Below are 17,438 nucleotides of genomic sequence, written 5' to 3' on the forward strand. Positions count from 1 at the left end.
TTCATAAAAGAATCAGCTTTGCTTTTTATTTGAAGCATGAGATATTCAGTGATAGCAGAATTTTCAAAAAATACATGTATGGTATATCTGGATTCTCCTGAACAGTGGCTGCCTTGCAGCTCGACAGAAGACAACAGAATATATATCTCTCACAGCTTCGGCAGTGGAGGAGGATCTAGCTGCCTAACTCGTCACGGTAGCTGCCTTGCTGCCAAAGTATGTTCTCTTGCGGATCAAATGATGTTACATAAAATGCCTCGACACCAGAGCAGTTTCACAACCTTTTGCCAATCCCTCCAAACCTTCTAGCAACTCCAAATATAACAGCTTTTGTGAGGAGTCCACGATCAAGACTACAAGCAAGGGCGATTGCCCCACCAACAACTAGGAACCTCGGTATGCTCCTTCCAGCAGGCTTCTCAGGCGAATCCTCAGGCTCAATCTCAGACAGATCGGATCTGCTCCCCAATGATCTGAGGTTCTCAATATCAACTTTGGTGTTGACTTGCGCCATGAGCGCAGATTGTGAAATTGGGTCTTCAGACGCTCTATGTTTCTGGTATGCACGCAAACCAGGGTCGATCTTCCTCACAGCTCCCCACATACCTTGCCTAACCCCGAGTTTTGCAATTTCCCAAGGTATACCCATGTCTTCATAATGAAAGAGTAACACTTCACAGGCAGTCATCCGACCATCTCTCTTGGATTCGGCTGATCATGCAAAAGAAATTAAAAAACAATTTAGAGGTATAGCCATTAAAGTAACTCTTCTCAGATATTGAAATGAAACTTCTCAAGTTTCAATCTGGTAATAATATTTTCTATCATGACCTGTAGGACAACTACATTTGATTGCTAATCATCATATTTGCTCTAGTAATTTCCACTATTTTATTGGATTTTGAGCAATCAGGCAAGCAATATCACTTTAAATTACCTGCGCGAATGCACCAACTAGAATAGTAAAGATCAACACGTCTTGGTTTGTTGCGACGGGGAACAGAGGAGCTTGGTACACCCTGAAACACGTAGAAATCAAGATTATTAAGATTTCACCAAAATGACGTTCAGGTATGAATGTGAGTGAGGGCAGCTAAAATCAAAAAGCAACACAGGAAGCACCTCCAACCAATATCAGGTCAAAACTCGGGAACTTTTTACCAGTTTTTAGATTCTATTCTCCTGAAGTAACACTACTCATGCATGCACACACACAATGAAAAACATTAAGGGTAGTTGCTCCCACTAGGGTACCTGCAATTTGATCTTGCGTCTTCCCCTCTCCCACAGGTAAATATTCTTCATTTGGGTGTTAATTAGGAGTATCTTCACTATTCAACTGCAGCTCTGACAGAAAATAATATCCAACTCCAGGCAACTAATGGTAAGTATCTAAGAGAAGCCTTGACTTTGAAGTAAGTATCTAGTCAGATGGTCACCATAAGTAGTATGAAATGGCTGGTCGAGATAAACATTGGTAGAGCATCGAAACGATTTAATTGTTAGACCTCATGATAACCATGAAGGCAGGAAGGATTCCGCATCTTCATTAGACAATCCCTATTTAAGTATTTCACACAGTCCCCCAGGACATAGCGGGAGCTTAGTGCACCGGGCTACCAGTCCCCCAGAACAACTATGGGACATGACTTGGATGAAGGAAGTTTCATTGAGGGAGAAGCTTCATCCCTGCAGCTCCCTAAGTTATTAGGGCGATGAAGCATTAGTCCGCTTGTCGCAGTCACGTTCACTGCTACCTTTGAAGGGAAAACAACAAATCCAATTTTGCCTTTCTGGCTGTCAATGGGTAAAGGTTAACGCATACACAACATGTTCTATTCCAAAACTAGGATTTCTTAAGAAAAGATGCCGAAGGCAGGAGAGGAAAAGGGTTTGATAAAAGGTTACTGCACCCTGTTAACAGAAAACATATCTTTTCTTATCAACCTTCAGTTCAAAATTAGTATACCAAGTGCAAAAGCACACACTTAAGCTGGTTTGAGTACAACTAACTCCACTTCTGTGAGTTATACTCAGATAATGAGAAATGTAAATTTGATTATCAGGCTTAGGTTCCCAACTAGTCTACCATGTCTAAAAGCATCCTTTTTAGCGACACCCTTATATTTGATGGAATTTCTAGCCCTCGTTTATATGGCTTCCACTAACATAAGAGACATCAATGGTAGGTTAACAAACGGCATGCTATGTGAAAAGCATTCTATTTACCATTACCAAGCACAAATGATTCTGACAGTGGAGCACACACTTGTTTGACATCTACAATTGGCAAACACTACTTGTGCACTAATGACAAGCTCTCGTTCTCTTACCTTTGTGACGCAATAGTAAGTCCGCCCTGACTCCCAAATCCGACGGCCTATAATGTATTCTCTATCACTGCAAAAGAACGGAAACTGGAACAGAAATGATTTTGGTAAGTCATACTTCAATTAGGTGATTCAAAAGTATGCACAGGTGAAGACAGAGCACCATCATACCTTACGTACCCACTGAACCGTCATGGTTCCAGTGGTAGGACACTCTTCCAATGTTTCAGCACTTATAAGCATGTCATCCCACTTCAATCGAAATTCATCATCCCAGAAGAAATCCCTCAACATTTCAGGAGTGGCATCCTCATATACAGTTCTGCTGCGATATTGCGGTGGTCCAGTCTAGCATGATATTAAAATGTAATCCAATTAACCGAAAATGCAAAAATCAACACGCACAGAAACGATCCCTCTTATCATTACACATACTAAAAGGGGCAGGGGAAGAGAAATCTACCTCAGGGTCTCTACGCCAAGCTTGATAGGACATATTTGGGGTAGAACGGTCCATCATCTGAATCCAAGCATGCCCTCCATCTTTCTCTTCAACCAATCCGTCTAAGTAAAGAAGGTCTGCATCTGTTACTACTGATTTTTCGCCTTCCAGCTCCAATGAACTGATAACAGCAGATTCAATTATTACTCTTCCGAAACCAAAATATGTCTCTCTTAAAGGAGAAGGCAATAAAATGAATTTTTTTTTTTTATCTTTACCAAGAAGAAAGATAGAAGAGACTTTTCAACTAACCTGGAACTAGAACATGAAATGGAGGGCGGGGGCTGAGTTTCCTTGATCCAAGAAATGCAGCTGGGAACTTGCAATTTGAGAGTTGAAATTGAAGCAAACCCAGAAGACAAGTTTTGAAGGAGCATCGAGCTAGAGGAAGCAGCAACATGTGTTGAAGGTGAAGAATCAAAGGAATCGGGGCCAATTTTAGCCCACTTGGGCTTCCATGCCCATCCGACCAACACCCCAACAAGAACAGCAATCCAGATGGGCGCCATAAACATCCCCAGCTCTAATATTACTTCCCCAAAAGTTGGTCTTTGTAAAATCTCAAGCAAAGCCGCTACCAAAGCCATAACAAAAGAAACAACCCCCGATTCAATCGTACAAGCTTTGAGCACAGCGATGAGTCGAGGGTTTCAAAAAAAAAAAAAAAAAAGGAAAAAAGAAGGGGGGGAAGAGATAAGAGAAAACCAACCCTAAAGATATAAAAAGATAGCAACTTGCAAAGGGGTTGCAAGGAAGAGAAGAAGAAGAGCTAATTAAATGGAAGATAAAAAATAAATAAAAAGAAGGGATAAGGGAGGATAGAAGATGAAGGAATAGATTTAGGGAGAGAGAGGGGATAAAAGGAGGGGGTATTGGGCGGCGGGGGGGGGGTGGAAGAGGATAAGGATGTAGCGGTATACAAACGTATTACTCGATTCCTAGTAGGCCCTCTTTCATTTCATTTCACGCCCCTTCCCTTCTGCTCCTCTCAAGCCTGAGCACCAAGGAATAACAAAATCCAGCTGAATATAATAATATATATATATGCTCTTATTGTAGACAACTGGTTCTGGTGGTTGTAGTTTCAAAATGTAAAGAAATGAATTGTAGGTGCAAATTTTTGTTTGGTAGGTTAAGATGGGCTCTTTAGAAAGAGATGTTTTAGAGAGAAAGAGAGACAGAGAAGAAAAAAAGATGCGAATTTTTGTTTTTAATTGACACAAACAAGTGGTGGTTATATAAGTATTTGGTTTGGTAGGTTATAAATTTATAATGTGTTAGAAACAGATGCGCTTTTTGGCTTTTGATTAATATAAGAGTTGGTTATATACTACTCCGCATTAGGAGTCAAGTCTTAAAGAGTAGTAGTAACGCCGCGTTTTCATCTTTTCTCATTCAAACCATTTGACTTTGGGCTTTCTCTTTTACTAGTGTTTTGACCAGCTAACATAACATCATCAACTTTGTACGACCAATCGCAAAATGTCTACTTCTTGTGCTTCATGTGTTGCAAATAATTACATTAGAAAAAAGATTTGCCATGGTAGTATACTATTGCATTTACTAGACTCGGTAAACTATAACAGTGTATAGAATAATGTCAACTCAGTTCGCTTCGTTAACTTTATTTTTCTCTCCTGCTAGGTTGGTGGGGCCTGGGGGTTGTTATCATAAAAACAGTGAAAGTTAATGTTACCAAAAAAAAAACTTTCACGTTTTACACAATTTAATCCCATTTCCCGGAAGAACCAACTACCACGATGTTTAGTGATGGTTCATAAGTAAAGTCTCAACAGATTAGCAAATCGAATAGTGTTTTTGTTATCTCTAAAAAAAATAATTGACAATAGTGGTGTTTGTGTAAATTTGTGCACCAACACGATAACATTTACTGGTTAACTCTGTCCGTCAAGATTAATGCAGAAATAAAAAGTTACCTAGTATTTCAGATGAAATTTTAAGTATTAAATTGATAATAATATTTTACTGGTGGTTGGACTTGGCAGAGTGATACGAATTTATGAGTTGTCATTTTTTTGAATTTGTGAAAAATATATTATGACAACCAAACATCAAAAAATGATTTTTTTAATTTTTTCATGAGAAGAACATTTCTTTTGGAAATGGATTTCGTCATGTCAAACCCACCCTTAATTGATTGTTTTTTTTTGATACATGATGAAGATCTGTATACATTTTATAAGGAGAGAGCAGACTAAAGCTTGTCAACAAGCTTCACGGTTTGATAATGTCTAGAAATTCAGAACAGGCAACATGAAATAGTTGACTCCTAAAATTTCTTGAATTTTCGAAGTTGGGCACTTTGGTATGTGATAGAGTTTAGAGGTAACAAAATCTTAAAGATTGAATATTAAACTGAAGTAATATTAATTGTGCAGTTAATTGTCTGTGAGGATGGCAGATTAAACAGTTTGGATCAAACCCTTGACGTGGATACTAGTTGGCAACTTAATTAACTATTACAACAGCTTAAGTAACAACGTGGGGATTATCAAATTGCGAATTTCTGTGGGTCAAATTCAAAATTCAAAAGAGAGACCCATTTTCCATTCGGTTCAACTTCACACAGATCTAACTCATAAATATAGAGGATATTATTGAAAAATTGGTTTACTATTTCAGCCTTTTAGAGTCTTTAATGTAACATCGTATACTTAAGAGTCGAAAAGGAAACCAAGATATAAGTCGTTAATAATACAGTATCAGAAAAAGGAAAAAAGGGTAGTAGCATTAAAATGTGCAGGAAATTAACATGGTTCATCTCCGACCAAACCTAACTCTGATGACAACTTTGAAAGTCGATTTCAAAATTCAAACAGTGGTCGGTGCAGCATTCTTCTTAAATTAACTCGTGGTATTACTTCTTCCAAATCTCCGCTTTGTTACTCAAATTTAGACCACCAATTCCATTAATTTGGACACGACAATTAGGTCCTATGTATGTAAAAGCAGCTGCAATTAATACTACTGTTCAAGTTTCACGTTTAACTGCATTCTACAGAAGCTCAATGATTCTTTAGTGTCATAAATGGACCCATTTTCTTCTGTTCCCTTCTTTCCGGCTTGACTTTGGCGTATGGAGTGTAGTAGGCTAATTACTACACTTTCAGCCACTACTCCACTAATGTTGAAAGCAAATATGGTGACCCAATAACATAAAGTGCTGGGCAATGGCAGAGAGGCAAAATGTACCGCCCAAACCTATCTCAATTCTCAAAGTCAATAATTAACACTCCCCCATGCCAAAATAAATGATTTCTTTTATTCATGCACACCTTCTGAAATCTTTCGGCTCACTAAAAATTAATGTTTTTACTAATTCATCCCTAATTAATGCTTAGAAAAAAAAAGTTATTTAATAATTTTTTATAATAAATAAGGGTAAATTTAGAATAGAATTAATTTCTTCTTGAAATCCTAAAGTGTCACTTATTTTGGAACAAAATAAAAAGCCTAAAAGAACACTTATTTTGGAATGGAGGGAGTAAAATCAACGTGGAAAGTGAAAGAACATGAATTAATGGGACTGTGGGATCGAGCATATATCTGTTTGGATCCAATAAACGTGTCAGTCATATATAACTCATCATTATCATTTACGACCTTTTTTCACTTCATCATAGCAATTTTTGCCAAAGATGCGGCTGCAACCTAATATTATTGCGATTTGATTCCATCCGTTGCCGCCTTTCACTGCCATGCGCATTTTTAACAAAAATAACACGTTTAACATGCACATTCCGTCCAACTCCTGCACTCATTATTTCAAGTAACTTACTATGTCCACTGTTGGCCCTTCAGCTTTGGAATTCCATGAATAAGACTGGTTCATGACATCAATTTTCTGCCTAACTAATAAACTTCCAATTTGCATGATTAAGTTAGTGAACTCTACAGATTTCAAGTCACATGGCTTTGATAAGCAAAAAAGGGGCCGATCACATGTTCTCACCACATGCCTCTTGTTACCACTCACAAAATTTACTTTACAATTGGAGTAACAAAGAAAAGAATCAAGCATAATCGTAAGTTTTCAGAAACTGGTATGCCATATTGCTCCATTACCCTCTCCGCAGCGCTGGTGAACCTCTTCCATCCTTTCGACTGATTTACAAATTCCACTACAGCTCCAATCGAATGATGCAGCACAAGTGTTCCCAGCTTGGGCCTTCCACTCGCAGTCTTTCAGTTAAGAGAGAAATAATCCAGTCAAGAAAATGAATGAAATAATGCCTAACTATTGGATCATCTGCTTATGGCCCTCCAAAAAAATGCGTGAAATCTATGCTAAGAAAAAAATTGAGCCGAGCATTTAGTGCAAGCACTATCTTGACACTCCCTAAAATAAAGCGCCCAAAGAGCTGTACACTCTGCAGATATTATTGAGACCAAGATTCTGGGAGTGTTTCTGATGGCAATATATGCAAGAAATAATTGATTAGAGGTGGGCGGGGTTGCCCTCCGAGTGTAAATAATGGAGATTGGTGCTTGCAGTTTTCGATAAGAACTTTCGGACCCAGCCTTGTGCCGAAGAATATGAAGTCTAGGACGGGGTAGCATCATTGTGTAGCAAAAAAAAAAAGAGTTAAGGACTCTTGACCAGAGTAACAGTTAACATTAATATCTTAAGTGGCCTCTATGCCTTACGCATGCAAATTGCTGTGAAATTCTATGTTGGATTTTTCAGTAAACTTTCCATGTGATAATATATACCGAAGGACTGCTTGGCTATCGCCAATTATGACGAACTTGTTTGAGTTTTAGCCGAGAAATGTCAACAATAATCAACTCTAGTAGCAGAAGGAAAAGACCAGAAACCAGTGCACCACATAGAGTATTCGAGTAAACATGCGTTAGCATCTTACCTGGGGGTGTTCCACAGCACAAACTTCGTTCATCAATATGTTCAATATCCAGCCCAATAAACCAAGAACCTAGAGAAACATCTTCATTTGCATACCTGTGGAGAATGTGTCTGACGAGAAATTCTTTATGAATAAACAGTACACGTGACCAGTAAAGCAAATGGATATGCAATAAACAGAAACATTGAGACAAATTTATGAAGCAAGAGGTATACCCATTGATTGATATGTAGGTAGCCAAATCCTTGGAGATCGCATATATTTGTCCAGTTGCATGCCTAAAATACTTATTTCCCTCCTCACCAAATTTCCAGTATTCCGGTTCATGGTACTTCACTAATCTGCACAAAAAGCATGTCATACTTGAAAATTTTGAACCTTGAAGTAGAACTGTAGAAGCTCATTATGAATCTACAATCTTACTTCTGCGAGAGAACAGGTCCAGATTTCATGCAACCAACATACACCCGAGGTTTAGATCGATGACGGTCTAACAATGAACCAACAACACCTGTGACAAAATATGCTATTAGTATTCAGCATTCTCCAACATAGTGTTGTGAGGATGTTGACTAGCTTAATGCTAAATATAAACCTACCATAACACTCCTCTTAGCGGGGCATGTGACTGGCACTGTAAGTAAGCTACACAGGCGATACCAATTTAGAGCCTATTTGGATTGGCTTATTTTAGGTGCTTTTAAGCCAAAAATTAAAATAGCTTTTAAGCACTTTTGTAGTATTTGGATAAGATAAAAAGGTGCTCTTAAGCACTCGTTTTAAGCCAAAATAACAAAAATAATCCAAAAGCCATAAGTTAGGATTCCTAACTTATGGCTTTTGCTTATAAGCCATAAGTTATAAGCCCATCCAAACAAGCTCAATAGATGGAAATAAGTTTTAGTCATATTTGTACGTCTACTTAGGTCCGATGTTCGGTAGGATTCAAATCCTATTAGAGAACTATATGCTAGTACAAATGTAGAGAACCTAAATGGAGCAACATGGATAATAAAGTATCATATAGACGACTCCAACTAGCTTGATTTTGAGGTGTTGCCGTTGTACTCTCCTAATTAGTGTGGATCTCTATTACTCAGAATTCAGATTTTGAAAAAAAAAAAAAAAAAAAATCAAATAAGCATGTACTAACCCAGATTGACATGCACATCATCATCAACTTTAATAAAGAATTCAGCATCCCAGTTTGCCACTGCAGTTGAAAAGTATAATTGAGTCTTGGAGGACAGCTCATGATATCCTTCCACATGATTCTGCAATATAAGATGTCTTATCACATAGCAAAATAGTAAAATTGTGCAGTCAACAAAATCCAACTAGCTTTAAGATTTATGGCACGACTATTGTTCTCTCTTTCATGTTGATAGAACCGCCATGGCATATTGTAGATGATAGACTTGAAAAATAGCAACACATACTCCAAGTGAAAATCATACAAATGGGCAAAAGACACAGGAGGACAGAAGATAAAGAAAAAAAGTGCACCTTTTTCTTCTTTTTTTGGATAGGTGAGAAGGGTGCTCTGTAGTAAACATTAAGTACATGCTAAATCAAAGGACCTCTCTTTCTACAGGCATATCGATAGACACTCATACATGTTTAAGTGTATTCATTAATAAATGCATGAACTATTAAAAGCATTAACGGCCTATATAAACAGTAGATGCCAATGCCATACGTTTTTTTGATGAGGACGGTGAAATATTGTCAGTTTCATATTTATACAATTGAAAGGTTTGCGCAGAACTTCTTCTGGAAAGAGGAAGAAGAGAATCTCAGAGAAAGTAAATATAATTCAAACTAACTTGCTATTAGACAAACATGAAAGCATGAGATGGAATAAGATAAGAGCTTCAACATGACATGCACTAAAAACAGCAAACTTACAAGTCGGAAGAAATCATTATGCTGTGCATCCTCAGCATCTATAGCACGATCCAGGACTCCACCTGGGGTTGCACTGGGCATCATCTCAGTCCATTATTAAGTATGAAAATAGAACAGTGACTGCATAACAAAAATCCTTTCTAAGCATTCAATCTCCAATGTCAATTTACCTGTGCCCTATCACAAACCGTATGATGATGCCCTTCTCCTTTTCCAACTTTCTTAGATCCTCCCCTATATAGTTAACCAAAGCAATGTTAACCAACAGTATATCTTGGTGTAAGAAATTTTTTATACAAGGTAGGTAATTAAACCTTGAGGCATCCAAGTTTCCCTAATTGAATCCCTGCGCTTTCTGCTGCTGAAAGCAGTAATGATTCCCATAACTAAGAAAACCTTAGGGCGGTTATTCAAAGGCTCAATTACTGGTTTCCTATCAACAGTAGATATTTCTTCATTTTCTGCTTTAGCAGCTCTAGCGGCAGCGAGCTTCATTTCCAGAGAAGCTATGGTTTTGTCCAATCCCCTATAAATTTTGTGGCATACAATGTTATCAGATTATTAAGCAGAATTAAAGATGAGATTCAAAACTTAATTCTCTTTTTAACGAACATAATCACTAGCTTGGAACCTATAAACTGAAGGGAGGGCACATAAATTTACATGATTACGTCATGTGTTTTTGAAACTTGGGAGAGAATATCTCCTGCTACCAGAGAATTATCCTGCATCAACATCAACAACACCGGGAATCATTTAATCATTTTATCTACTTATTTTGTAAAAAAAATTATGAGACCTATAACGTCACCTTCCTGCTGACTTACCTTTTTCTCGCACTTAAGAACAGGATGAAGTTCTTGTGACACATGTTCCCCAGATATAGCGTTGTCCACGGTTCTAACTGGACCAGGCACTGTCAATAACCTAAGAAAAAGCAACTCAACATGTCGTCAAGGCATACAAGATATTGCAAGAAACTAACATAGAATTTTAACAGTACATATGGAATACAACTATGTAGCAATACTTGTAATGCCAAAACTAAGCAAGATCAAAGATGTGATTCAACCGTGGGGTCTGCATCTAATTGCCAATCCTGACATTCATTAACACTATAGTAACTATCAACACTAGATATGATGTAGGAAGTCTCTCTTCCAAATGGTAAAAAATATGCATTTGCTTTACAGGGAAAAACATGAAGTTATTGAATTAAAGAAGGGGTGGAATCTTGATAGACATGTCCGCTTAAGTTATATGCTTATAGTGTTTACAACTCAGAGACTAGTCCAGAGATGTGAAATATTTCTAGTGTAGAAACCAAAACATTTTAATGATCCATCATGCTTTCATTTGCAGGGGTGGAGCTAAAGCTTTGCCTACGGCTTCGGTAGAACTCAGTAGCTTTGGCTCAAACCCTATATTTACATTTAAAAATCCACTTAATATGTATAAATAAATTATCGAGAACCCAGTAAATTGCATTTTCTAGACAACACTAACTGTCACAGCACCACCATGAATCATTGATTTACCACATTATCCTAATTGAACTGTCAAAATGCAAGGTTATAACTTCAAGGTTTTCAGAAGATGCCAATAACTTCAAGGTTTTCAGAAGATGCCAATAGCTTCAACCTCAACCAAATTAGTCAACGCTTACGAGTTCACCAATTTCTCCAAAAGCAAAATTCGCAGTAAAATTCTGAACCTTTTAAGTAGACTTTATCTTTTCTGGAAGAAAGATAATCCAAGGAAACCAGGCAAAGGTCGTTGCCCAACCTTTATATACTAATCCATTGTCTACAATCTACATCATTCGAAATACATAGTGGGTCCACATAGAAACAAAGAACCAACTTGTCTGTTCGTTTTCAACCTCATTGGGCAATAAGGTTGGGAACTTCAAATCACCCAGGAGACATGTGCAATTCTACTGCTGAACATTTAATACAACTTTGGGCAAAGATACTACTTATTTACTAGTAACTTATTATTGAAAAGCACTGCTCGTATCAATGTGGATATTATTCATCCGCTCGACTAATTGAATTCTGACCTCGCACACAGCAACAGCTGAGAAAAAGTCTCAACTGAAATATACAACAACATATCCAGTGAAATCCCAAACCAAAATTTGAACAACAGATATATAATCCGCACATACAACTCTATCTATATTTTCAAAGGGTCTTGAATCCGAGCTTGATCACATCATACTAAAACGACGGCATTTTGCAGCAACTACTCTCCCCAAGATCCGTTTGTGGGAAATTTTTTAACAGAAAATAGAAAGTATTTTTGAGCAAGGAGGAAAATGGTTAAGGAAGAATGGGGAGTTGGTACCTGTTGATAACAAAAACACCAAAGCAGAAGCTGGCAATGCAAAGCAGAGTGACCCATTTAGAGGAGACACCAGCCTTGTATGGTGGTGACCTGCTTCCTCCTACCTTCAAACCCATTTTTCCTTTTCCAATCCACAAAGTAAAGCTGCTTCAGTGCTGGAGCTTAAACTTTACTTTTTCAATTTGAAATGAAGGACGTGACAGTCATTGCAAAAAGAGTGGTGGACACAGAAGCACGCGCGCTATACATCATTATCAATCATACCATGTTTTTCAAGCTAAATTTGGGAAAGGGATGGATATTCAAACAGGAGAATGGGGACTAAGTTGCAAATACACAAGACTTCATGTCCTCTGTTTCACAAGAAAGACAAAAAGTCACAACAGCCTTCATTGGTTGGCCGCGAGTCTCCTCTTATTATACGTATTCAATTACTACTTTATCCTCCACTTTAAACAAATGGATTACTAGGAGTAGTAGTTATGAATAAAAATAACTGTTACATTAATGAAAATTATTGCTAATAATGTATAATTATTGCTCGCATGTTGAGCGTTTGTTTATCTTAAATAAAGAGGGGGGGAAGAAAAAAGGAATGCTTAGCACGTTAAGTATTTAATTGTAAAGAAGTGGCAGTAGTTGGATTGATGGGTTATTTGGTTACTGGCATTTGAGGAGATATGCGTTCTGCAATCACAAATAATGAGAAGTTCAAAGCAATATTAATGATTATGGCAGAAGAAAAGTTGAGCAGGTGGAGGAATATGGTATCATTAGGTGTTTATGGAGTAATATTTCCCATATAACAAATCATGGAAAATCCTCGCTTTCTCTTGAACAAGGGAGAAGAAAAAAGAAAAGGTTAGAACATCGGTTTAACTGTTCACTGATTAGTGCTTGCTATATTAAGGACTTAAATCAAGGAGTAGGAAGGGGGCAGCTAAGTAAGTTTACAAGTTGAACACGTACGATAAGTGGTGTCGGAAGACGAGACAAGCGGACATGCATTAATATTTGAGACAGTCCATCCATCAGTACGTGAATTAATGACCCCTATTGCGACATTCCTCCTCTCTCGTTTTCTGATTCAAGACACCTTGACCTGGTCCCTCTTTTCCTTTCCTATCAGTATCTTGGGTTCTTAGAACGTAAAGAATATGACTTCGTACTAGTGTATGGGGCAAAATTCGTAAAATTCGTAGACACTGAGTGAACGTATCAAAAGATGACACGTGATGATGATGATATGTCAAATTCGAGTCAGCACGCGAGAGGCTTCGAGAAAGCATATGACGCTCCGGAGAAGTAATAGCTACCGGATACAGAAACTATAAAGGGCCTAGATAAGCATACCAACTCACCGGTCAAACGTCATTTAATGCATAACTGTTACAAGAAATTCCAAATCCTCCTCCAGTCTTAAATGTGCATTAATACCATTTATTACCATTCATTGTCATAGCATTAATATTGATAGTAAAGAGGGCACGATTCATGAAACTTATACCCCATAGTTCAAGTATAAATAGAGCTTCTCATTCATTGTAAGGGACATCTGAAAATTATATACAAGAAATACCTTGCTCTTAGTTCCTAATTGCTTTTGTTCAATTAAACAAAGTTCTGATTGTTCGCTTGTCCGGAGACTCTAGCTCAAAATTTCTCCAAGGCTCAGAGTATTCTAACTTTTTAATTCGATTATATTTCGTTTCCAGCATTGCTAGCTATCGACAAAGAGAGAGCAAAAATCCCCCCATTGATCTCTGGATCAATGTTGTTGGGCACAGGCACTATAATGTTTTTTCTTTATGGTCTAAATTAAGGTATTAATGTTAGGTGATATTCAGAACTTTGCAATGCCAGTTCTACGGTTGAGTGGGTCGATCGAGCACTATGATTAACCAGCTAACCATATAAGAAATTGTTAAAAGATTTGGTAAACCTAGTTACTAACAAAACACCGGACACATTTATTTAGCAGATCGAATAGCTCACTCATCAAAAACAAAAGCAAAACACTAAATTCAACAAGCTTGCCAGTTGGTTAGACGCAACAATAAGCAATTTTGTCAGAAGATGCTTCTAGTCAGCCTAAAACCTTTCGAAGGAATTAAGGTAAAATTGTCTTCTATTCTTATTTTAATTCTACTATTTGTATGAGTATAAACTTTGATTAACAAAGGAGGGAGGGTGGGTTTGGGGGAGGGGGTGTGGGACTTTGACTTGTATGTTTGTTTGATAGTTCGAAACAAATGTTAAATGATATTGATTTTTTTTTCCCGCAAGCGAAGATATATGAGTTTTTTAAGTAGGCTGTTTGGCCATAGAAATCAAAAAAAAAAAAAAAAAAAAAAAAGCACTTTTCTTTGAAATTTTTGAAGTTGGAGTTTGAGTTGTGTTTGGCTATAGTTTTTGTAAATAATATTTGATTGTTGAAATGTATTTTTCCTAAAAAACATGAAATATGATTTATAGCCTCAAATTTCTAAAAACTAGCGAAACCACCCAAAACAATTAATAAACATAACCAATGCGAGAAATATAGTAATTATACTTGAGATCAGCTTATGAAGTGCTCAAAACGAAAAGTTTCTTTCCATCAAAAGGCTGCAAGAAGAAGCTTACTGGTGTACACAAAAAATATAGCATATCTAAATATGGTTTTGTTACAAAATCCCCCTGCTTCTTTTCTTTTAGAGGCTTTTTAGCACATAACGTTCAATGTTGTTGGAGTGGAGAGCAACTAAGCAACATAAGTTGCCTCTGACTAGTGAAAAAAGTTGTATGAACTTTTAGGGTTAAAATTGAGCAACATAAAAACTTTTGGGGTAAAAATTAAAAACAAAAGTAAAGGTCCAAAACCAAAAATGGAAAAAGTGAAAAATAAGGTTTTGGTTGTTTTTCAAATTCTAAATATAACTTCAAATTTTATTTGGAATTTTTATGGCAAAACACCACAAAGTGAAGATAGTGAATAATTCTCATGGCCCAACGGGTCCAAAATATTTTGCTACCATAGACCTTGATAATATACTAGCTATTCACTTCAATTTCTATGTTGGTCTTGACAACTCTGGCAACCAGTACCAAAACAAAGTAAGCAATAACATTTGGAGGGTACAGCTATCCTTTTAGGCTCTTGAAAATATCTAAACAATCAAGCAAACCAACAAACAAATAAACAAATGATTCATTATTAAATTATGCTTAAATCAACATCAATTTCACTAATATACGAATACTATTTGTTGGAACTATCAATTGTAAGACGGATTCAATCATGGAAATCTTGGGATTTCTAGACTCATTTTCTAGAGCTTATGATTGTATCGCCTTTGTTACTACTTGGTAGTGTTCCTTGTTCCTACATTGCTCCAGAGCCACAGGTATGATTTCTGCATACGTAAATACCGGTTTGTTAACTTGTACGGTCAAACCTTTCTATAACAGCATCGTTGGGTCAGATTTTTTTTTACTGTTATAGAGAATGACTGTTATACACATATAATAATATTGACATTTAAATAATATTTCGCTGTTATAGGTAAAAAGATGCATAAAATTTATTTTTTCATGTTTACTTATCAAATTCTAAGATTAATCACACTTTGTATAATGAAGAAAAATCTTTTAATGATGAAAATATATATTCATATAGTAATATTTTGTCATAAATAGTGTGTTAAATGATCAAATATTTGATCAAAATCTCTACACTTGTTAATGGGAATCAAAGATATTCTATTTTTATAAAGATGGTTAATTATTATATTACCAAAAAAAGACAATAGCTGTTATATGAGAGGTAATTTTACAAAGAGCGTACTGTTAAAAAGTTGGTTGTTGCTGTTATAAGTAAAATGCTGTTCTAGAGAAGTAAAATATAACATAAAAAATTGGTTTCAAAAAAATTTGGCCGTTACAGAGAAATATTGTTATATGCGGATGTTATTATAAAGAGGTCTGACTGTACATGTATTTAAGTTGCCAGCTTTACGTTTATTAATTCATGAATGAACCAACTTTGTTAAGCATGATTACCTTGGCAAACATCTGCCTGCGAGCTAAAAATTGATACCCAATGTATTAGTTGAGGTAAGTGCAATTTGGTGCTTGTCAATACTTTCTTGTAAACTGGTTTGATTGGTTTGGGAGTTTACCCAAATACCCTCCTTATTTTTTATAAAGAAATCTAGCGTCGAGTTGATTTCAATCAATTCATATAAGTTGAAATGAAACAGTACTTGTTTAAACCCCACACGTGACAGCCACTATCATGTCCTTTTATAATTTCAATTTTCACGTGACCTCCATTTAACTTTTTGGACTCCCTAAAATTATGGTGGAAGGATTATTTGTAATAATCAAGATTACAAATGAAAACAGGTACTGAGGTACATTATGAATTTAAAGTAACATTAATAAACGGATACATAAGCTGACAAGAACTCTGTGCACAATTCGTTTTTGAAGGAAAACGAGTGGCAAAGAAACATAAATTAGTTGTACGAATTCATATAATAGTAGTAACTAAAAATAAATAGAGTAGATACACAAGCTGACAGGCGTAGGCGTATGTATGTAAGGGACGACAAATCGAAGATGAATGGGGGATCGGCCGATCATCGGAAAGAAGTCAACTTAGGGGGAAGCAACATGGATCTGCACAAGGGACACGTCACGTGTCCATCGTCCACCCAAGTATCGAGACATCCTCTGTGGAAGACGTGGTTGCAGGTGATGAGCTCTCGGACCTCATCGTCTAGCTCCATAGATTCAAGGCAGATGGAGCATCCCTTCACCAATTCATCAGTATTGCCACGTCGGAGGAGGAGGTAATCGCTGTAGAGAAGTATTGGAACTTTGAGCTTCACGGCTGCGATGGCGACCTCGATTGGAACGGTGACAAGGGAAGGGCAACTGCCGTCTAATAGGAGTATGTAACTATTCGGGTTGTAGCCGGAATCCGCATCATCATCTTCAGGTGCAGGTTTGTACAGACCCAGCCGAGTGAGGCCAACAATGACCATCAATTTCAGATGCCTCCATAAGCCCACAAAGAATGTAGCTGTCAGAAATTTCGGTAATTCTATGGCATGGAAGAGGAACCCCATCACTCCACTACGGACACAACTAGTCACAAAAGGCAACTGGTCCCTTAACAACAATAGTGGATTGATTTGTCTCTTTAGTTTCAGTTTCATAATAACTGGTCCTTCCTCTTTTATATAATACTAGTAACGCTGGTGGTGGTCTACATCTACGCCTCTCTTTTTTTTTTATAGGATACCAAAATTAAAATACACAATTAAATATCGACAAGTTATATTAAAACTGAAGATTAAATAAAAATTTATTTATTTTCTCATCATTCAATAGATACTCCCTCCGTTTCAATTTATGTGAACTCATTTGACTGGGCACGACATTTAAGAAAGAGTGAAGACTTTTGAAACTTATGGT

The 17,438-nt window shown here is 36.9% G+C and overlaps 3 protein-coding genes across 4 annotated transcripts; all 3 read right to left on the reverse strand.

Moving 5' to 3' along the window:
• Window positions 1–4,083, reverse strand: LOC132030733 (uncharacterized). The gene is made up of 6 exons (XM_059420471.1): window positions 3,085–4,083; window positions 2,794–2,953; window positions 2,502–2,678; window positions 2,334–2,417; window positions 938–1,019; window positions 1–711 (listed from the first exon to the last, which is right to left on the reverse strand). Exons 1-6 carry the CDS (start codon window positions 3,417–3,419, stop codon window positions 275–277), a joined length of 1,275 nt encoding a protein of 424 aa, XP_059276454.1. The 5' UTR covers window positions 3,420–4,083; the 3' UTR covers window positions 1–274.
• Window positions 4,084–6,655: 2,572 nt separating this feature from the next.
• On the reverse strand, window positions 6,656–12,399 carry LOC132030734 (beta-1,6-galactosyltransferase GALT31A). 2 transcript variants are annotated; one of them, XM_059420473.1, is made up of 11 exons: window positions 11,976–12,399; window positions 10,454–10,553; window positions 10,290–10,351; window positions 9,941–10,152; window positions 9,797–9,860; window positions 9,627–9,699; window positions 8,872–8,992; window positions 8,142–8,229; window positions 7,934–8,059; window positions 7,719–7,813; window positions 6,656–7,035 (listed from the first exon to the last, which is right to left on the reverse strand). In XM_059420473.1, exons 1-11 carry the CDS (start codon window positions 12,089–12,091, stop codon window positions 6,887–6,889), a joined length of 1,206 nt encoding a protein of 401 aa, XP_059276456.1. In that variant the 5' UTR covers window positions 12,092–12,399; the 3' UTR covers window positions 6,656–6,886. The 2 variants fall into 2 exon arrangements, with proteins under 2 accessions (XP_059276456.1, XP_059276455.1); XM_059420472.1 differs by having other exon boundaries at window positions 7,719–7,828; window positions 11,976–12,390.
• Window positions 12,400–16,597: 4,198 nt separating this feature from the next.
• On the reverse strand, window positions 16,598–17,089 carry LOC132031901 (E3 ubiquitin-protein ligase RHA2B-like). The gene has a single exon (XM_059421771.1). The coding sequence runs from the start codon at window positions 17,087–17,089 to the stop codon at window positions 16,598–16,600; it is 492 nt and encodes a 163-aa protein (XP_059277754.1).
• Window positions 17,090–17,438: the final 349 nt, after the last annotated feature.

This window comes from Lycium ferocissimum, chromosome 9, assembly GCF_029784015.1.
Source record: "Lycium ferocissimum isolate CSIRO_LF1 chromosome 9, AGI_CSIRO_Lferr_CH_V1, whole genome shotgun sequence".
Lineage (NCBI taxonomy): Eukaryota > Viridiplantae > Streptophyta > Magnoliopsida > Solanales > Solanaceae > Lycium > Lycium ferocissimum.

Bases quoted from the DNA above. Each gene is read 5' to 3' on its own strand.
- LOC132030733 (XM_059420471.1), bottom strand. From the start codon at position 3,419: ATGGCTTTGGTAGCGGCTTTGCTTGAGATTTTACAAAGACCAACTTTT. The intron at 2,954-3,084 runs GTTAGTTGAAAA...TGCTGTTATCAG, and splicing joins ATTTCATGTTCTAGTTCCAG to TTCATTGGAGCTGGAAGGCG. The intron at 1,020-2,333 runs GTAAGAGAACGA...TACGTGTTTCAG, and splicing joins CTTACTATTGCGTCACAAAG to GGTGTACCAAGCTCCTCTGT.
- LOC132030734 (XM_059420472.1), bottom strand. From the start codon at position 12,091: ATGGGTTTGAAGGTAGGAGGAAGCAGGTCACCACCATACAAGGCTGGT. The intron at 8,993-9,626 runs GTAAGTTTGCTG...CTTATATTGCAG, and splicing joins ATAATGATTTCTTCCGACTT to AATCATGTGGAAGGATATCA. The intron at 8,060-8,141 runs GTAAGATTGTAG...CTTTTTGTGCAG, and splicing joins GGACCTGTTCTCTCGCAGAA to ATTAGTGAAGTACCATGAAC.
- LOC132031901 (XM_059421771.1), bottom strand. From the start codon at position 17,089: ATGGGGTTCCTCTTCCATGCCATAGAATTACCGAAATTTCTGACAGCT.